Source organism: Dryobates pubescens, chromosome 20 (assembly GCF_014839835.1).
Source record: "Dryobates pubescens isolate bDryPub1 chromosome 20, bDryPub1.pri, whole genome shotgun sequence".
Classification (NCBI taxonomy): domain Eukaryota; kingdom Metazoa; phylum Chordata; class Aves; order Piciformes; family Picidae; genus Dryobates; species Dryobates pubescens.
In genome coordinates this window covers 13,277,869-13,299,404 of record NC_071631.1, presented here as the reverse complement: position 1 = coordinate 13,299,404, position 21,536 = coordinate 13,277,869, and the positions used below count along the sequence as shown (strand labels likewise).

General features: G+C 49.4%; 1 protein-coding gene across 1 annotated transcript in view; it reads left to right on the top strand.

The window, feature by feature from the left end:
• The window catches only part of SLC39A11 (solute carrier family 39 member 11), a 100,049-nt gene that overhangs the window by 10,405 nt on the left and 68,108 nt on the right, over positions 1 to 21,536 (top strand). The window contains exon 5 of the mRNA XM_054171125.1: positions 16,462 to 16,606. Coding sequence (XP_054027100.1) covers positions 16,462 to 16,606 — 145 coding nt within the window. The remainder of the gene's footprint in view (positions 1 to 16,461; positions 16,607 to 21,536) is intronic.

Genomic DNA, 21,536 nt, shown 5'->3' with positions numbered 1-21,536 from the left:
CTGAATGTATTGAAATAAAAAAATCAGCTGGTGCCTGGTCAGTCCTGAGCTGTCCTTGGGGCTGTGCTGGCTGGAGAATTTGGCTCAGGATACATCTCCCTTCACTTGGAGCTCAGACTTCTCCCTCAGGAGCCAGTGCTGCTCGGACAAGGGTTGAACCATTGCCTTTTCACTTCTAACAAGTTTTGCTTCTTTCCAAATGAGCTGAATTCCCAGGGCTTTGTTTTTCTCTCCCCTACTTAGGTGGTGAAGTGATGCTGGTGAGACCAGGAGGCACAGTGCCCCTGGGAGGTCAGGGCAAGGGATCTGATTTTAGCAGGCTGCTCTTTGCACAGGGAGCTTGCTCTCTGCCTGGCACTTCTCCATAATTGGTTTGCTGGATATCAACAGGTGGTAAGAGCTTCTAATGACTCCTTATCACCCCAGCCCTGCTCCCCAGGGAGGGAGCAAGGCTCTGCTCCCGCTGGAGCTCAAAGTAGTGCCCAAGTGTTTGCTTAATGTTTGAGCTGAGGGTTAAACCTCCAAGACAAACTGGTTAATGGTGCTGAACAGCTGCAGTCATTAAATTCCTTACAGAAGACAAATCTATTCTATTCCATCTTCATCTTTCACTGCTTCCTTCTGTGAAGCCTTTAAAGTGTTTTTTCACCCTTTATGGAGGAGGAGATGCTGGCTTGGGAGTGCTCTGCTTAGCTGGTTGAGGACAACAAACCCCAACAGGTCATTTGGGTGCATTTGGAGAGCAAGACCATTGCAGATCAGACCTCAGGAGGTGTAATGAAGGGGCTCTCCTTTGCTTTGGCCACTGTCTCCTGGCATGGTGTGTTCAGCCAAAGTGTGTCTTCACTGAAGTGTGTCTCCTCACATGTTGTGTGCATCAAGTGTCTTCACCAGCTGTGCTGGGTTTGGGGGCTGGGGAGATGGTGACAGAGCCTGGTCTGCAGCAGGACATTGCTATAGTTCCTGGAATATCTTAAACCACTACTGAACAGCCCCAGCAGCCCATCTGTTTCCTCTCCCCTGGCCACGGTAATGCTGCAATGGCTTTCTCTCCTTCCTTCACTCCAGTTTAACCCTATGGCTGCTTTTTAAGTAAGAACCTGGCTTTCAAATGGTTTTTGGGGAGACTTGTGGATGGAGAGGGACAGATGATAGAGTGGTGGAGATGCTATTGCCTTTGCTACAAAGGGTTGGGACTGAGGAGCTTCCATGTCAAGCCCTGAAGCCTTTGAGGGAGAGTTCACTTCACAACACTGCTCAGTGCAGTAGGTCCCTGATTGCTCAGTAGCTATTTTGGGTCTCCTGCTCAAGAATGCTGGAATATTAAGTATTATTATTCTCATCCTTCAACTCTGTCTTGCAGCTCTGCTGACGTGGCTGGGTTTTGTTCAGAGTGGGGTGTTTCATTGGATTTCCAGAATGGATTTCTTGCTTTGCCCTCTCTCTTCCTCCAGGAATCCAGCAAGAGCTCAGAGAATGCATTCAAGTTTTCAGACAGTCCCTGGCTGCTTTGGTTCCTCACATGCACATGTGTTGCTGTTGTCTGTGAGCTGCCAGGTCCTGCAGACCTCTCCTGACAGTGCTGTTCGAGTTTCCATGGGCATTGCCATGCCTATGTGGTTGGCTTTGGGTGGGATGCTGGGTCTAGGTACAGCAAAAGTGCCTGGGTTGAGGCTTTCAGGAGCTCCTTTGCTCCTGTGTTTTCCAGGTCGCTGCCTTTAAATGTTCCTTCAGGCAAGCAGGAATTCACAGGCATGAAGAGACATTGAGGTGCTGGAGTGGGTCCAGATAAGGGCAGCAAAGCTGGTGGAGGCTCTTGAGCCTAGGTTGTATGAGGAGAGGCTGAGGGAGCTGGAGTTGTTTAGTCTGAAGAAAAGGAGGCTGACTCCCCCTCCTCACTCTCTACAACCATCTGAAAGGAGGTTGGAGCTAGGTGAGTGTTGGTCTCTTCTCAGAAGTCATTACTGATAGGGCAAGAGGAAATGGCATCAAGTTAGGTCAGGGGAGGTTTAGTTTGGACATTAGGAAAAACATCAACACTGAAAGGGTTCTCAAAGGCTGGAACAGGCTGCCCAGGGAAGTGGTTGAATCACCATCCCTAGACGTAGTGAAAAGCTGTCTGAATGTGGTGCTCAAGGGTACGGTGTAGAAGTTGCCCTGGGAGAGTTTGGTAGTGATTGGTCTCTTCCAGCCATAGTGACTCTGTGATGGTGGTGGGGTTGGGAAGGTGACATAGACAGGGTTGAGGAGAAGGCAGACTGCCACAGTGGGAGATAATGAGCCCCTCGTGGGCTGCACAGCAGCTGAGCCCTACCTGCCCACGTGCCCCCAGCTATTACCCGCCTGCTTCTTTCCGCTCCTGGCTGTGTGACGTCCTCCTGGCTCCACGATCATTACACTAAATAGCATAATGAGGCTTAATCAGCTTCATCTCCTCTACCTTGAGGCTTCATTTTGCTTGGAAGCATCTGTCCACATGCAGAAAGCAGCTCTATCACTCCCACCATGCTGGCTGCAGGTCTGCAGCCAGAGCTGAGCTTGGTCCAGGAACCTAGATGGGTGCTGCAGCATTGGGAGGGTCTAGGGTCAGCCCTGAGGTCTCCCCTGGGAGAGCTGATCACGTTCTAAGGGGAGGGAGAGCAGGGCAGATGTTGCAGGAGAAGCAGGAGTTAATGTGTAATCCAGGGAGGGAGCTGATGGGCCATTACTCAGTTATAACTAGGAGCCTGCCAATACTTCTCATGTAAAAGATGATTGGGGATGGGAGTATGGGGAGCCAGGGCTGTAATTCTGTCCTGGAAATACCATCTCCATTGGACTGGTTTTTCCCTTGTCAGCAAGATGCAGGCTTTGTAGTTTTGGGGGTTGTTTGTTTGTTTGTTTTTTCCCTGAGTACAAAGTAAATCAATAAAGCTGCATGTGGTGGTGGCTGGACGATTCCATAGATTTAAGCCAAGGAGTAACTCCAGTGCCCTTTACAAACCTTTCAGCTGGGTTGGTGGGTGCCAGTGCTGGCCCCTCATGCTGCAGGACAGACCAACAAGGCTGAAATCCCTTCCTGGGGGCCCAGAGGTTGCAGTTCATATCCATTTGGCAATATTTTGGGCTGTGTTTTGCAGCTGGGTAATGGTTTTCAGGAGCAGGCTGGGGATCTTCACGTGGGATGGAAGAGAGTGGAGCTGGGGGTGTGTGTGTGTGTGTAGATGTTCATAGCAGGAGGCTGGATCCCATTAACCCTCTCCAAACGTAGCTGTGTTGTGCTCCTGCCCTCTTTGTCTTTTTTGCAAGTCAAGGCTTGCAAGCTTCTTTGGCATACAGCCTGGGACTGGGCATTTTGCAGAGTGAATTTTAGGCTATTTTTGGTGAGCACCCCTGGGAAAGATTGGAGAACTTGATAAAGAGATATCTGAGGGATACTCCCCTGCTTTAGAAGGAGGGGGGTCTCATTCAGCTCAGCTCGTGCCTCCAGGATGTACGTTTTGCCTTCTCAATCTGTGCAAGTCACGTATCAGGGGAAAGCTGAGAACAGAGTGTGGATGGTGAGGCTGCAGGAGGGGGAGGAGAGACCATCACACCCACTCCAGGCGTAGATGCATGTCATTTAAAATTGTAATTCTTTCTCAGGGCTGAACCACAGCTGGATCAGACCATGGCAAAGTGTCTTGCTTTGAGGGGGCTCCCTAGGTAGTGATCCCTAGCACATTCCCTGTGCCCTGGGGTAACAAGGCAGAGCAATCCTTTAGTGCCCTAGGTGTAGCTTGAGGATGTTAATGATCAGCTCAGCCCTGGTAGCAGTGTGTGCTTCTACCCAGTGAAGACAGGCAGCTTTAAATCCTGCTCTGCCTTCTGATTTGCATGGAGCTGGATCTGATGGGTTAATTGTTTCAGGAGGCAGTGAAAATGTGCTGGGTCTTGTGGCTGGTGTTAATTTATAATCGGAATCAAGGTTTGTCTTAGGCAATTTGCTGATTCCTCCAAGACGTGCCCAGCACAAGTTCCCATTCTTAATGTGCCTCTTCCTGTTCATCTGCAACTCCTAGAAAGTTAATTAGCTGCACATCCTCATTGCTGTGCTAGGTAGAGGCTTTGTTGATTCCAGCATTAGCCAAGGGACATGCCTGTCTGTAGGGCAGGCTGTGTGCATTTTCTGGCTTATTGAATGTTTGAGTGGGGGATTGAAGCAGTGTCCAGAGAGCAGCCCAGGGAGCCAGGCATGGTGGTGTGGGTGGCATCTTGCTGAGCTCAGCCTAGCAGCTGCATGTCTTGGGTCTCATAATCTTGGGGGTCATGTCATCTTGTGGCTCCAGTGAGGTGGTTTTGGTGGTGTTGGGGCATACAAAGTGACTCTTGACCCCTTTTTGACATGCAGGCTGTGTTCAGTCTCTCCTGGTCTGTGCTGCTGCCAGCCCTGCCTGCTGGGTCCTGCTGCCTGCAAAGGCAGCTTGGCATCGCCCTCCTGGTGAGAGCTGAGCTGGCATCAGGGGATGCCTGGATACAGACAGTGGGAATGGGCAGGTAGACAGCTGCATGGTTGCAAAGCTGGTCTGCATCTTGCTCATGCTGCCCTCAGCTCCTCAAAGCAGAGACAATGCAGCCCTGCTGCCATCACTGCTCCCTCAGACCTCTCAGCAGATCAGTGCTGCACCAAATCCAGCTTGACCTGGGGTTTAGCTTGTGCAGGGGCTGCCTTTGCCCTGCAGGGTGGGTGAGGATGGACTGGAGGGTTGCGTGAGCTGCGGCTTGACACTTGCATTCCTGATTTGCTCTGATTTCCTTTGCTTAGGGGAAAATAAATAGCAGCCCTTCTGTTTGTTTTGGTTTGTGGCATTCTGGCCCTTTTCCACTGGCCATGAAAGGAAGGAAGGATCTGGTTCTGATGACTGAGGAAGGGAAACCTTTTTTTGGGAGACTCATAAGGCAGTGTGGCAAAGCCTTCTGTTGGGAAATGTCCTTCCCCTTCTAGGTGTAAGTAAACAGGAGTACCTGGGCAGGAGATTTATGATCTTCTCAAACAAACCCAACCCAACTCTGCCCTGAGGCTGGGTGTGGAAGGTTATAGATCTGTGTGGGACTGAGAGAAATACAGAATTGTTTTGGCTGGAAAAAATCTCTCGGATCATCGAGTCCAATTGTTGACCTAAGATCACCATGGCCATTAAACAAGGTCCCAGAGTGCCATGGCCACAGGTTTCTTGAGCACCTCCAGGGATGGTGACTCCACCACCTCCCTGGGCAGCCTGCTCCAATCCCTGACCACCCAGTCAAGAAATTTTCAAAATATTCAATCTAAACCTCCCCTGGTGCAACCTGGGGAGATTTCCTCTTACTCTATCACTAGATTCTAGGGAGAGGAGACCAACACCCACCTCACTACAACCTCCTTTCAGGGAGCTGTAGAAAGCAATGAGGTCTCTCCTCAGCCTCCTTTTCTTCAGACTAAACAATCCCAGTTCACTCAGCTGCTGCTCATATGCTTGGTTCCAGCTCCTGCATGTCCTGTTCCAAGGGGAGGATTCTGGACATGAAATCATCTCTGGTGCTGATCACAAAACCCACCCCTGGGATCCTCTGAAAGGGTCTTGTTAGAGTCTCACTTCTTGAGGCCACCACCCAGACACCCCTAGAGCTTTCTTTAAGGTCTGTTTGTCCCTATGATCCATGACAGCCTGCTGGCCTCCCACCCCTTTCCTGCCTGTGTGCAGTGGTTGTAGGGTTTGAAATCCAGTAGTTGCTGGGTAGGATGACATTCTTTGCAGGAGGGGAAAAAAAAATAAGGCATAAAATAGTAATTATCCTAATTTCTGGAAAAGCATTTCATTTTATTAATGGAGGTAAAGAGTTATTTTCTTCCAGAGAGCAATTTGTCAGCTGCTCTTAATTATAATTCTCTCCCACTGCACATCAGGCATTTCAAAAAACCATTACATGGAAAGCAGCTCTGCAGAGAAGGACCTGGGAGTGATGGTGGACAACAAGTTCACCATGAGCCAACAATATGGCCTCATAGCCAAGAAGATCAGTGATCTCCCAGGGTGCATTAAGAAGAGTGTGGCCAGCAGGCTGAAGGAGGTTCTCCTCCCTCTCTGCCCTAGTGCGGCCACCCGAGGAGTCCTGGATCCAGTTCTGGGTTCCCCAGTTCAAGAGAGACAGGGAACTACTGGAGGGAGTCCAGCAGAGGCTACAAAGAGGGAAATGGAGCAACTGAGGACTAAAGGCTGAAAGACCTGGGGCTGTTTGGCCTGGAGAAGAGCAGATTGAGAGGAGGTGCTGATCAATAGCTAAAGGGTGGAGGGCAAGAGGATGGGGCCAGATTCTTCTCTGTGGTGGCCAGTGAAAGGGCAAGGAGCAAGAGGCACAAACTGGAACCCAGGAAGTTCCCTCTGAATGTGAGGAAAAGTTTCTTTGCTGTCAGGGTGCTGGAGCCCTGGAGCAGGCTGCCCAGAGAGGTGGGTTGTGGAGTCTCCTTCTCTGGAGAGATTCCAAACCTGCCTGGACATTGTGATCCTGGACAACCTGCTGTGGGTGACCCTACCTTAACAGGGCACTTGGACTAGATCTCCAGAGGTCCCTTCCAAGCCCCCCTGTGCTGGGATTCTGTGAGTACACAAAGCTAGAGGTAAAGAGCAGGGGACTTTTGAATCCAGGTCCAGGTTAAATCCCTTTCCCTGTGTAGGGTTTGTGGGGACAATCCCTACCTGCTCTGGCAGCAGATGAGGTGTGGAGCAGTTTGTTGGCAGTGTGGTTCTGCAGGCTGACAGCAGGGTCACACAGGGAGCAAGGAGATGGAAAAAAATCCTGCTGTAAAAAAGCAGGAATTGAGGAAACTTGGTTTAATACTTCATTCAATGAACTCCTGCAATAGAGAAATGTTTCCCTACCATTCCCTTCCTCACCCTGTGTGGGTTTTGCTGGCTGATAAAGGCTTTTCTCTCCTTCCTGGCTCAACCTTTGCTGTTTGAATTTCAATTACTGCTTGGGACCTGGCTCAGAATTGTAAAAGAGGATCAATTTCCCAGAAGGAAGAGCACACTGGAATAGCAGATCTCTCCTGTACCTGCCCAGGAGAACCTGGCACACACCACAGGGAAGGCTGCATTGCTGTTACAGAATCAGAGAGTGATAGGGACTGGAAGGGCCCTCTGGAGATTGCCTAATCCAGAGTAGGTTCACACCCAGAGCAGACTGCACAGCCAGGTGTCCAGGTGGGTTTTGCATGCCTTCAGAGATGGAGACTCCACCACCTCTCTGGGCAACCTGTTCCAGTGCTCCCTTAATGGTAAGAAGTTCCTCCTCATCTTTAGATAGAACTTGTTATGTTCAAGTTTGTTACTGCTTGTCCTGTTGCTGGGCACCACTGAGAAAAGATTGGCCCCCATCCTCCTGATACCAGTCATTCAAGTATTGATAAGCAATGATAAGATGTCCTCATCTGTCTTCTCCAGGCTAAAAATGCAGGTGTGCCACAGGGAGCCATAGATGGTTCCTTGGCTGTTCTTTGATCTTAAATAAATCTGCCTTTGAATTTGCTCATAACATAACCCCAAATTAATGCCTCCCCTGTGAAAAGTAAACCTGCCATTAAAATGTCAAAGAAGCAGCAAGTGAGGTTGCAGTTGGTTGGGTGGTGAATGTCAGGGAGAGGAAAGCTGCTTTCATGTAGATCCCAGAAAATACATGTGCATAGATCTAGAACTGCAGCACAATGCCAGCTTGCTCTCTGGGTAAGCTCTGACTCACCCAGACTGGCTTGAGAGTCAGGCAGTCTTGAGGGAGGTGCTTCTGCCCCACTGCTCTGCTGAGACCCCACCTGCAGTGCTGGGTTGCGCTCTGGAGTTGTCAGCATGAGAAGGACATGGACCTGTTGGAGTGAGGCCAGAGGAGGCCACAAAAGTGAACCTCTCTGCTGTGAGGCCAGGCTGAGAGACTTGGGGTTGTTCAGCCTGGAGAAGAGAAGGCTCCAGGGTGACCTTCCTGTGGCCTTGCAGTGCTAAGATGGGGACAGATTTTTTTAGCAGGGCCTGTTGTGACAGCACAAGGTGAGATGGTTTGAAACTAAGAGAGGGAGATTCAGACTGGAGAGAAGAAATGGTTTACACTGAGAGTGGTGGAACGCTGGCACAGGCTGTCCAGAGATGTGGTAGATGTCCCATCCCTAGCAACACTTGGATCCAAGTCAGGTTGTTTGAGGCTCTGAGCAAGCTGCTGTACTTGAAGATGTCCCAGATGGAAGTTCAGCCCTGCAGGGACAGTCCTGAGCTTCCAAAGGAAGGGAAATGAGTTAGCTTCTTGATGGTGGTAATCAGGAAGTGCCTTGTCCCTTATTATGCCTCTCTTCTGTAATGAATTAACAAATTAATTGCATTAGGTGCAGAGAAGGATGAGCCTCTCCTGTGGATTTATTGCTCTGTGCTTCAGAAAGGTGCTTGAGACTCCCCTGGCTCTGCTGCGGCTCCTGCAGACCAGCAGAGGAGTCGTCGTCTCTCCTGGGCTTTGGTGCTATTTTGGTAATTATGGGATGTGCAAGATGTGGAGAGGAGAAAATGAGCAGAAACCATGTCCTTGGGAACAGGAGCTGGCTGGGGGCTGTGGGGAGAAGGGGAGGTGGGGAGAAGGGGCTGTGCACCAGCACTGCTGCTGCTCCAGACGTCTTCTGCACGGCCGCATCGCTAATTGCAGGTCCGAGGGAAGTTGTGCTTTAATGTGTTGTAATTAGGCAGTTCTGGCATGGTGTGGCTCTTCCTTTGAGGGTGATGGATTGATAGCCCAGCCCTCTGAGGGGCTCCTGCCATCCCACCCTGCAGCAGCAGCCGCCTGCTTTGTTCACCCTTTCCCATTAATTCCATCTGCACTGATAGCAAATCGCTCCTGAGGAGAATCTTGTGTGAAAAATGAGCTGTTAATTGAAGTTTGGTCTGCTTTTTCTCTTACCCTTGGAAAAAAAAAAAAAGGGAAAAAGAGAGCCTTGCATAAGGGAGGACTGTGAAAATACATGTTGCCACGCTACAAGTACACAAGGTGGGGAAGGGGGGGCGGGGGACAGGGAGAGAGAAAAGAGGCAAAGCTGGACTCCATTAGACTTTAATAAGCATGTGGAGAAAAAGCTCTTGTTAATCCCATCCGAGGCTTAAAGGTTTATTGCTAACAATTAAAATCTCATCTTGGAGTGCTGACTCCGTGCCACAAACCGCTCTGCCGTGTCCTGCTGAGCAAAGCCTGCGGGCGTCGGGGTGGTGCTGATGCCGGGGGCAGGCCTAGAGAAAATATCCCTTAGGAAAGGAAATACTCCTTAAGCAGATAGCTCTTAGGAAAAGCAAATAGCCCTTAGGACCTGGCTGTGACTCTTTAACAGGCAAGTTTCCTCCCAGCAAAAACGACTGGAAGTGGATGTAGATCCTGGTTGGTTCTGTGGATATGGAGCCAGGCTGGGTTTGGTGGCTTTCAGAGCCAGGCTGGCTTGGGTGGGCAGCACTTATGAGCTCAAAACCTCCATCTGGAGCAACCATCCTTTGAAAAATGAATTTGGAGGTTCCTCTAAGGGGCAGGAGGTTGGTGACACAGAACCTGTCTCCTGTTGCTGCTGCAGGGGTGGCTTTTGTTTGGTTAATCAGTTGTTTGTTTTCTGGGTTTGTTTTTTTGGGGGTAGGATCTCGCAGGCAAAAGCAGCAGAAACATTCCTGGGCTTTTGTTTTGGTAGTGGCAAAGGTTACAAAACCTCCCTCCTTTCTTGCCCTGTAAAACATCTCTGTTGGAAAACATCACGTTTTGTAACAAACCTTCTGGGTTTCCCAAAGAGCCTGGGATTTACTGGTGTGTTCCTTCCTCCAGGCACTGCTTGTCCCAGCCTCATGCTGCTGGGGCTGCCTTCCCAGACCCGGTGCCAGCAACATTCTTGCTGTATTTTTACTCCCTCCTGGAAAGGCACAAGCCCCCATGTGCCAACAGGAAAAATCTGTGTGTTTGGTTTTAATATGAACGTTACTTTGGCCCAAAAAGATGCATTAGGCTGTGCCTGTCTCCCCTTGGAGCCTCTTGGTGGATCTGGGGCAGATGCTGCTCTCAGAGGCTGGGGCTGGTGGCATGTACCTGCTCCGTGGCACTGATGCTCTTGGGGGTCCAGCCACCCTGGGAGTGGGTAATCCAGCATCCTCTAGCTGGAAGGGCTGTGAGATACTTTCCTCTCACTCCTGTTGGAGAACAGATTTGGCTTATTTGAGGATTTGGGGTGAATTTTGATAATTCCACCTTCCTCCCTAGGCCTGCCAGACCTAGTTTCTGGGTGATCTCAGTGTTGTCAGGTCATGAGGTCACTGTGGGTTTTGGCACTGCCAAGGAGGTTTACCCTCAGCTGCTGTCAGATGAGGCATCTCCCAGGGGAGCCGCTGTGGTTGGGACTGCTCCAGGTTCACCCTGCAGGTCACTCTGGCTGTCCCCAGGCTCCTGGTGACACATCAGGTGGTGATTTATCCCTGCTGCCCTCACAGCCCCTCAGCAGAGGCTGGTGATTAAAGCTGCTCTTTGCAGTTTTCAAGAATTATGAGTTATCAAAGTGGCTGATAATTAGCAGTGAATAAAATGTAGTTGCAATAATATTACATTAGTAACAGATAAACTGATAGCAGCCTGCCTTAATATTCACTTAAGCTGCCCTGTTTGTGGTTATTAGGGAATGGCTCTGGTGTCATGTTGCTGCCAGCTGCACTGTCAGGACAAGAAAAGCCTCCCAGCCTCGTGTGCTCTGCTCACCAGAGAGGTTCCTGGAGCAGCTCTGCCATGGGAGTGATGAAATGGTTGTCTCTGGATGAACCTTCCCTCCCCGGTTCCCGCGGCAGTGCTGCCATAGCTACGAGCTGCGTGCCAGGCTGGGCTGGGGGAGGATGCGGGGCTGCAGGAGCCAGATGGAAGATGCTTGGTGTGGGAAGCAGGGAGCTCCCGGGCCTCCCCCTGTGGCTCTGGAAACACGTTGGTGATCCCAGTGTGGGCAGCAGGGCCGGCACAGGGAGCACACACCAGTGAGCTGTGGGGAGAACTGAGGTGCTTGGTGTGTTGCAGGATCAAGCCCTCAAGGTCTGTTCCTCCTTGGATGTGTGGATACTCCTGTGTTAATCGAGTGCTGGACTGATCGTTTGGCTCCTGGTGCCTCTGCTCAGGGTCACCCTGTTCCTACCTGGTGCTGAGCAAGCTGATGCTGGGGGATTTTCACAGGGGCTCCAGCAAGCTTCATTCTTGTGGAGTCCCCTCACTGGTGGAGGAAGCAATCTAGGTCCAGCACTTGGCTCTGGAGTCTGCCTGATCAGAAGAGTTTGTGTGCTGCTGGTGGGACCCACCTGTCACCCTGGGCAGCCAGACTGGGCTGTGCTGGGGATTTGGAGTTGTCAGGGCCCGTGGGAGTAGAAGTAAAGGATATTTGCTTGTGTCCTTCAGCTACATATTGGATGTCATTAATCACAGCCATGACTGCACCCGCTTGAGCACAGAGAAGAGCCTTTTTTATTGCCAAGTACTTATTCTTGAGTTATTGATTTTAATGTTTCAAGTAGGGGGTTGCCAGTGGTCCTGGCTTTGAGAGGAGCTGCAATTCAAGTCTTCTTAAATGCATACCTGCTAACTCCTTCCCTTAACCCATCCCTTTGTGCCAGGTTAATGTTGATCCAACTCATGCTTTTTGTCCCTCCAAAGAGGTGGAGGAGCACATTGGTTTGGGGGATGCTGTGCTGGGAGAATGCAGAGCTGGCTGATCACCTGACAGTGGGATACCTCGTGGCATCACGGCCTTTGAACCCCATCCCTGGCACATCTTCACCTGCCTAACTCTTTCTGCTCTTCTGATGAGCACAGAAGATCCTTCAGAGCAGTCAGGTGGTGGCTGGCTGCTTTTTTTTTTTTAATACTCATTTTTCCCAATTATTATGTTTAAAATGTTGAACTTCTGTAGGTCAGAGATAGGACAAGAGGAAATGGCCTCAAGTTGTGTTAGCCAAAGTTTAGACTGGACATGAGGAAAATTTCCTTCCCCAAAAGGGTTGTCAAGCCCTGGCACAGGCTGCCCAGGGCAGTGGTGGGGTCCCCATCCCTGGAGGGATTGAACAGCTGTGTAGATGTGGTGCTGAGGGACATGGTTCAGTGGTGACCTGGCAGTGCTGGGTTAATGGTTGGACTTGGTGATCTCAGAGGGCTTTTCCAACCCAAGTGATTCTGTGATTCTGTGAAATGAGGATGACTTTGCAGGAGTGTGGATGTGAGCAGGAGGAGTTGCCTTCTTCACTCTTGATGGTGTGGCTGGGGCATGGTGCTGCTCTTTGAGAGCTTGGCACACCCCATGGACACCAGCTTCCTTGGGGATTGCTGGTGCTGTCCTTGGACACCCCTTTTGGAACTTTGGGAATGATGTGAGCAGCTGAGGACTCAAGAGAAGAACCCGAAGGGTGCTGGGGGAGGGTGGGGAGCAGCTCTTGGTGGGTTACAAATGAGCGCTGCTGGCACCAGGGATCCGTAACTGATGGAGGCTCACTGGGGAGCATCCAGCCCTTGAGCTGCTGTTTCAAACAACAAAATAGCAGCTTGTGGTTTTACATGCAAATGGGAGCTCTCTGAGAACTGGGAGATTTCCAAGGGAGCTCTCTTCCTATCTTATCCTGTTTCATGTTTTTAACATAAATCTGCATATCTGCCTCTGAAGAGCCAGGGCCTCCCTGCCTGGTGCCTGCACAGCCTCCCCACAGGCACAGAGCTCAGTCTGGATGTGCAGAAGTGAAGCTGAGGGAAAGACTGCACTGAGCTCACTGGGGGCATGGGGTGTGGGGAGGTGGGGTGTCCCACAGAAACATGGGCTGGGGATGTGCAGCATCTCTCCTTCCTCTCCTTGCTCCCCAACCCTCTTTTCTTCCCCTTATAGCCTTCAGGTCTCTGATCTGTTATCACTGTCTCTCTTTTAATAAGTGTGAAATGAGGGCCTCTGGGCACCATCAAAGCATGGCTTGTTGTTGTCTTTTATTGCCTCTGTGTTAGCTCCTGGACAAGTGAGGAACATTTTTTAAAATATTTTTTTTCTTTTAATACAGTAGTAAAATTTATTCCATTTCTTTTCCCTGTTGAGCATCTTTTTGCTGGTATTTGGTGTGTTATGGTCTCTGTTTCCTGTGGCTTTTATGGAGCCTGTTCCAGGGTGTTTGCTGGGTTATAGCCAGCAGTAAGATATCCCCAGGGAAGAGCAGCATCACCAACCTTCCCAGGCAGGCAGCACCTCCAGATGGTGCACCAAGTGATCTGCCCAAAGCCAAACCATCAGCTTTTGTCATCATGATTCCTTTATTCATTTATTTTCCTTCACTGGCCAGGTGGGGAAGAGCAGGTTATTTCTCAGAGGTGTCACTCACTCTTTCTTTTCAAAATTGGATTCAGTTCAACAGGGAACTTGTGCAGGAGGTTGACTGGGCAGCAGGATGCAATCCAAGATCTTTGCTTTGTCTAAAAGCAAGTGGCTGCCTTCTCCTCCCTGCCTCCCTCTTTTGCCCAGCAATAGCAGAGTGATGCCATTGGTACTGGGGTGATGGATGCGGTGCCCAGGTGCTGGCACTCTTCATAGTTTCATAGAGTGGTTTGGGTTTGAAGGGACCCAAAAAAATTGAGTCCAACCCCCCCTGCCAGAGCAGGACCATAGGATCTAGCTCAGGTCACAGAGGAACGCATCCAGACAGGCCTTGAAAGTTTCCAGAGAAGGAGATTCCACAACCTCTCTGGGGAGCCTCTGTTGAGGTGGAACCTCCTGTGCTGCAGCTGACATCTATTGCTCCTTGTCCTATCCCAGGGAGCAAGTGAGCAGAGCCTGTCCCCTCCCTCCTGAGCCCCAGCCCTCAGGTATTTATAAACATTTATTAAATCTCCTCTAAGTCTTCTCTCCTTCAGACTAAAAAGCCCCAGGTCTCTCAGCCTCTCCTCATAAGGCATGTACTCCAGTCCCCTAATCATCCTCGCAGCCCTTCGCTGGACCCTCTCTAGCCGATCCCTGTCCCTCCTAAAATGGGCAGGGACACCTGCCACTAGAGCAGGTCGCTCCAGGCTTCATCCAGCCTGACCTTGAACGCCTCCAAGGAGGGAGCATCGGTGACCTCCCTGAGCAAGTTGTTCCTTTTGGGTAACAAAAGCAGGATCTGCCCAGTTAGGGAGGTGCTCTTCTCTGCAAAGATGCCTTCTGTTTTCTTGCCTGTTTTCACACGTGGGGGCCCTGACAATCTAATGACCTTTCAGTTGTCGCTCCGTAAGCAGAGCCGAGTGCAATGGGGGACTCCCGCATCCCAGAATAGTTTTCCTCCAAGATCTTCCTGTCCAAGTCTCTTGTTGCATCTCACTTTCTGAAATAATCAGCCCCCGTGGTTATTTCAGATAACGTTAATTGCTGGCAGGAACTAATTAATGTGGGTTGACTCTTCTCATTCTGATGCGTTTTTAACCCACTGACACATTCCAATTAAGGGCCTCATGCAGGGACCCGACTGCAATGACTCAGAGCAGTCACAGTTGGAACAAATCCTGTGCTTCACTGAAGGTCACTGATGCTGCTTCAAACCACCAGCAGCCTGTGTGGCTACCAGCAAAGAGCTGACCTCACCTTACCATAAGGATCTGGAGAAGAGAAGGCTCAGAGGAGACCTTATTGTGGCCTTCCAGTATCTGAAGGGGGCTGCACGAAAGCTGGGGAGGGACTTTTAGGGTGTGAGGGAGTGACAGGACTAGGGGGAATGGAACAAAAATAGAAATGGGCAGGTTCAGATTGGATGTTAGGAAGAAGTTCTTCACAGTGAGGATGGTGAGACACTGGAACAGGTTGCCCAGGGAGGTGGTGGAAGCCTCATCCTGGAGGTTTTTAAGGCCAGACTGGATGTGGCTGTGAGCAACCTGATCTAGTGTGAGGTGTCCCTGCCCATGGCAGGGGGTTGGAACTGGATGATCCTTGAGGACCCTTCCAACCCTAATGATTCTATGATTGCTGCCTGCTCTTCCAGCTCTTGCTCAGGAGCTGAGGTGCAGAGGTGCAGGTGTCTCTCACGGGCGGGTAGGATGGGTTTCCCTACGCCCAGGGGGATTTCAACAGGGCACCTCATCAGAGTTTCTCTGGGTTAATGGAGGTGAAAGCACCTTGATTAAACTGCAACAGAGAGCAGACAGCAAATCTGTGATTAGTATTAATAGTGGTGGTCAGACTGTGTTATGCAAATGATGGGAGGATAGACAATTTAGTTATTCATCTTTAACCTTTAGTTTTATTGAAGGTGACCTTAACCCATGGAGGATCTCCTTACCCTCTCTGGCTGTTCAGTGTATGTTTGTTTAGTCTGCTGCCATCAATCCAGCAGCTAATGCTGCGTTCCAGCCTCTGATACCAGGTGTAGCCAGGACAATCCCTCCTTGTGCGTGCTCCTGGAGACTGATTCCCAGCCCTACAAAGAGACAGGGACTCAGGGCAGAGCTGGTTCCACTGGTTCATACAGCCACCATGGTGGGGCACATTCCTTTCTCTCAGCTGTGTGGTTATGCCTTTAATCTCGTGTTTCCTACTGGTTTTGTGGGTTTGAGCAGCATGGGGACATCCAGAGACATCAACCTTCCTGCCACGTGCCCAGCACTGTGGGGAGAGGCAAGAACAGTGTTTGCTAGGGTTTGGTTGGGTGATGGAGATAAAGACTCTGGCACATCCTTCAGCTGTAGCTGGTTTTGCTTGGAGCTGTGTCCAAGTTGGCAGGAATTGCTCATGGAAGCAGCATGGACGTCTGCTTAGGTTCCCTGCAGACTTTGCATGTAACTGGACAATGTTGACTTTGGCCATCTCTCTGCTTTCTGGAGGTCACAAATGGTGCAGGACTATAGTCCAAGTGAATCTGAAGTTTCATTGGGCCCTCTGGATGAGTCCCACTGAACTAACACTGGGTGGCTGTGAACATCGTGTCTCATTTGATGCTCACATGGATTCAGTTTTCAATGAACTAGTTCACTTGCAAGCTCAATCCATGTTGAAGACATGGTAGCCTACTGCAAGCTTTTTCTGGGGTTAACCCAGCAGCTCAACTGTCTGACAGCAGTGAATGTCCTTCCTTGTCTGCTGCTTTCCTTCAGGTTGATTTTGGAGGGTGTTGTGCTTATGGAATTGCATTTTTTTGTGCTTATGGAATTGTTTCTTGCTCTGAGTGCAGTGGAATTTTGGCTTTCTCTCTCTTTAGCCTCATGGTGCTGGGCCCACAGCTCTTGTTAACCATGTCCTCGATATTTCTGCTGGAAATGCATATTTTAATCTAGACAAGAGGGGAAGCCAGAAGATGTGTCCCCATGCAGCTGTGAGAAGCTGCTGTGCCGTGTGCCCTGATCAACTTCCCAACCAAGCAGATGCCAGAGCGTTCCCTCAGGATGGGGCTGGGAGAAGGTTGAAAAGGTGACTTGGGAAAGACCTTAAATTTCTCTCTTGCTTTGCAGGGTTTCAGTGGCCCTCCCCATGCAGCATTTGCCTTGAGCTGTGACCAACGAGTGGTGAAAGAAAAATCTGAGCATGACCCTGCCCAGCAGCTGGACTACGAGAGCGAGCTGTCCATCCGGATAGGTAGAGCTGGGCTCCATCCAGGCAAGCATCCTGTCATATACCAGCAGGGACAATATCCCTATTTGTTACACTGCCACCTAGGCTGGCATGTATGTGACTGAAATTGAATTGGTTTTGACCTGTGCATGCAAAATGCACCTTTTCCCCTCTCTGGGTCTGGCTCTCTGCTGGCTCTCACTCTGGGAATCTTTCCTTCTCTCTTCCTACTTCAGTTCTCCAAACCACTTGCACGTCTGTCCGGGCCTATGAAGTATTGATAATTAGATATCTCATTCACCAGGGAAATGAAATCATCAGCTTGCTTGAGAGAAGCTTATTTTCAGCGTGGGCACAGTGAGCACTAACCCTGCCCTTGCCAAGGTGCTTCACGACACTGACCCTTGGTGGCCCTCCCTAATTACAGAGTAGGACTGGCAGTCATGCTGTCGCTCCTCGTTTTGGAGGTTAATAGAATTGTAGCTGCCAAAGTGTGGAATGAAATGTCTTGCTGACAGCTATTTCCTCTTTAAATAGGTTTTAAAAAGGGAACTTTTTAGGTAAGGTGGTGGAACCTCCTGAGGTTTCTTCAGGTCCAGGGTGTCTATATGGGATGGTTGGTGACCTGCCTTTCACCCAGCTGTGTGTGGGGACACATCCTCTGAGGAAACACAGTTTTCTATTCCTCTGCTTAATGGCAGCTTTTCAGTAGACAAAGGAAGTGTAATTTAGTGAACTAATCTTATTGCTCCTCTAAATTTTCTTGGTTGGAGAGGAACTGAAATAGTGGCTGGCAGTATCTTGAGTACGATTGGGAGCAGATTGAGATGAAGAAATGCTCCTTCATTTTGCAAAGAACCTTAAATTGGGCTCTGCTATCAAACTGCATTGCTTAATTGCATGTTTGACAAAGTAGTGATTCAAATCCACAGGATTTTTTCAGAGCTCTAAATACCAACTTGACTTTTTCCAAAGGAGTGGAGGGAAGTTTTGTGGGGGACTCAGTGGGCTTTGCATCCTTGGAGTCTTTTGGCTCCTGTGACAAGTGCAGGTTTGAAGGCTGCTGCAGGGTTTTTGATATAGTTGTAAGGTGGAAATTTTACATCCCAGGTACAGCTTAATTTATTCTTGAAGTAAGAAGAAAAAGTAGGAAAGCCTGCAATTTTCAGAAACTTCAGCTGGTGGAGTTTTCTGGTTTGTCTTTGCTTAGTGGCAAACAATAACAGTGCAAATGGTTTTGAGAATAGAAACTTTCCATCAGACTTCATTGTGGTTCCTCTCTCTGGGGAAATGGTGGCAAGAATCTACAGCACATTAATTCTTTCATTGTTTCTTGCTATGGGTTTGGGGGGGGGGGTTGTTTTAGGTATTTTTTTGCTTACTGAAATGAACTCAGTATTTTCACAAGATACCTCAAAGCCTTCCAAGAAAGCAGCTTTCCCCAGCTCTGAGTACTGCTTGGGTGTGCTTTGGGGAATGCTCTGGCAAAGTAATGGGTATTTTCAAAGTCTAATGGGTACTAAGAGGAGTATTTCAGACTTAATCACTGTTGAATCATTGACCCTTCCTTCATATTTCAGTCTTTTAAAATCGCTAAAGCCGTGACAACAAAGAAAAATCTCAAAGCACACTGCTGCCTTGTTTTGTGGTTGTCTTTGCTGCCTGGATGTGGTTGTGAAAAGCAAGGGAACTGGTATGAAGGTGGTTGGAGACTGTGTAAATATGCAGCTCTCCAGGGCCCTGCATATCTGAGGTCTTTGCTGTAGGAGATGTACATGTGTGTTTAATATGGCTACCTGAGACCTTGGGGGCAGAAGTAACTGTGGTCACGCTTGGGTGGTGGGATCCTCATAGCTGCACTTAAGCAGTGAGAAGTTTGTGGTTTATCTTTTTCAGAGCTGTAGAAAGGTGGGGAGGGGGAAGGAAATACAATAGAATTACAAAATTTTTTTGGTTGGAAGAGGCATCTGATTTAAGATCATGGAGTCCAACCATTGACACAGCACTGCCAGGGCACCACCAAATCAGGTCTCTCAGCACCACATCTTTATAGCTTCTTGATCTCTCTAGGGATGGGAACTCCACCACTGCCCTGGGCAGCCTGTTCCAGAGCTTGACAACCCTTCTGAAGAGGAAATTGCTCCTCATGTCCTATCTAAGCTGCCCCTGGCACAACATGAGAGCATTTCTTCTTGCCCTATCACTTGTAACTCAGAAGAACAGACTGCCCCCCTCACTACAACCTTCCTTTGTGGTGGATCTATCCCTCATCTACTCTGTTAGGAGAAAAAAGTTCTTATTCTACTTTTCCCCTTAGTTAGCAGTGTATTGGAGTGGTTCTATTCTTCCCCACCATTCCAAATCCTTTGGTTTTCCCATCCATGGTACATGGGAAGCATGGTTGTCTAAACCTGGCTGGGAGCCCCTTTCTCCCTCCATGACTGGGGCTCAGCTTCCCTTGTCCTCCAGCTCCTCTCCAACTTTCTGCTGCCCTGTGGTCAAAGGCAGTGCTGCTGGACTGAAACAAGAATTTTTTAATGGGTTTCCTCTTGGATGCCTGGAGTAAGGCTCAGGTATCCACGTGGAGTGGAGTATGGGCGGATTTGGTATCAATTGCAGTGCAAAGTCTGTGTCTAGACTCAGTATTTGATGAGTGGGATAATCACTAGGCTTTAATTACTACAAAGGAAAGAGAATCCAGCCTTGTCTTTAATATACCTGGGTAGGCAAGAGATGGAAATGCCTATTTCTCTGCTTCCCTTGGAGCAGATTGGGATGAAGCAGAGGAGGGTTTGTCTGTTTCTCTTGGTGCAGGTGTAGCCCCCTCATTGCTGTGAAGGGCCCCAGTGGGCTGTGACCTCCCTGCTGCTGGCTGCTCTGATCCCTGAATCTCCCATTGCCAACACAAGGTTTTGGGTCAGCTCAACCTGCTTGTGTTGATGAAATTAAAACCAGGGGAAATAATTCTGGCAGGGTCACCATGGGCTATGGGACTGGAAGGCCAGGTTTGACCCCTTGAATGGTAGCTACATGCAGGGTGTTCTTGGGTAGTTCTCAGAAAGGATTTACATACAGCAGTGCACCTTGAAACCTGAGCTGTGACTCATGCTCCTCTCAGCTGTATATTTAACAGCCAGGCATGTTGGTTCTTTATCCTGTCCTGGTGCTTAGTGATTCACATTGCTCCAAATCAGATTACAAAGTGGAGTGGAGTGGGAGAGCAATGATGTTCCTCAGCAGCCTCCTCCGCTCTTGCTTTCACATCCTTGCTACCCTGTTGCAGGTGGAAGCTGTTCTAGTGTTCAGGGATGGACTTTCTAAGGTGTGCTGGGGCAGAGTTTACAGCAGCAGCATGGTTGTGAAGTAGCCAGAGTAAAATAACCAGTATCACTTTAGTGACCAGCTGGGAGCATCCTCAGTTGTCTCAACTCCAGCCCTGAGGAGTTAGAGTGGTAGTCTCTGAGCTGGATGCTGACCCAAGCTGAAATTAAAGGTCTGCTGAAGTACCTGGCTGACCAGCAGGACTTCTACTAGCCCATTGTCCATCCCAGATGGACAGACATCTGTGCCAAGGGGGTGTGATGTGCTTCTGGCATCATGCTGCCAATGCTGTTCAGCCACTGATGTTATTAAAGGGGATCAGGGTTTGTTTTAATGGCTCAATGGACATTTGCTGTCAAATGGTACTGTGGTGTTCCTGCATGGATGTTCAGTGGGTGAATCCAAATGGGTTTAGCAGCTGGAAAGATTCTGGTGTTTGAAATGGTCTGCTTAAGAAATTAAGTGGTTTGGAACTGCTTACTTTAAATGTGCCATGGGGTTTGGAGGCATCATAGAGAAACCTCATTACATAGAATTTGTATTTTCTTTCCCTTAAATCTGAGCTGCTGCATCAGAACAGCTGCAGAGTCACAGAGGCTTGGGTGATGTTTCAGCTGGGAAAGCTCTGGAGAAGAAGAAAGGGCTGGGTTGGGGTAGCACATGGGCTTGGGGGGCCCTGTTGCCAGGGTGAAATCTCCTCCACAGAATTGGCCACTTCCCACCATAAGAGCACCACTGCTTTGCTGATGCTTCCCCATAAATTTTCTCCTTGTTCCCTTCTTCCCTGAGCAGAAGCAGAGGCCATGAAGGAGGGATGATGATGATAATGTATAGTCTCTCCAGCCATGAAACTCATCTTGATTCATTGGGGGAATATTCAGCCAGAGCCTTGTGTGTGCATCCAAAAGGTTCATTAAGTCATCACAGCTTACATAATGCGAGGCTCCTCCTGCAGAGTGGGATGCTCACCAGTTTGAGATGGTTCCAGCTGTATTTGTGATAACATTGACACCTTCACACTGTACTTCATCTGGAAAACTGCTGCTTTCAAAAGGCATCAAGTCACGTTGAGGTTTAATAGCCAGGCTCAATGCTGAACGCCTCTGGCCATGCCTGCATTGATTTAGAAGATGTCCTAATGCCCTTTTCTGGAGCGATTCAAATGGTTATTGACCATCCTTGTCAGGCTGGGTTGTGTGCTTGGGTTTTATAGTCATGACTAAATGTGAAATTCTATAGGCAGAGCTGCAAAAAAAAATATTAAATAATGAAATAACATGGGAGCATGTCATGCCTCGTGAGGTGATGAAATGCTGCCTTCACACAGAGATCTGGCCCCCATCCTTCTGGCCTTTCTCCTTGGATTAGGGATTTTGACTTTACAGGACTACACACAACCTGGGGGGGTTCATGAATCATAGAATGGCTTAGGTTCATCTACTCCAACCTCCCTGCTGTGGGCAGGGACACCTCTCAACTAGACTTAGTTGCTCAAGGCCTTATCCAACCTGGCTTTGAGTGCCCCCAGGGAGGGAGCATCCCCAACCTCCCTGGGCAGCCTGTTCCAGAGGTTTGTTCTCTTTTGCTCTTGGTCAGTGTTGTTACTGGGTCTAAAGATCTTCCCTCCTTCCGTTTTCCAAGAAGCACATAGAAA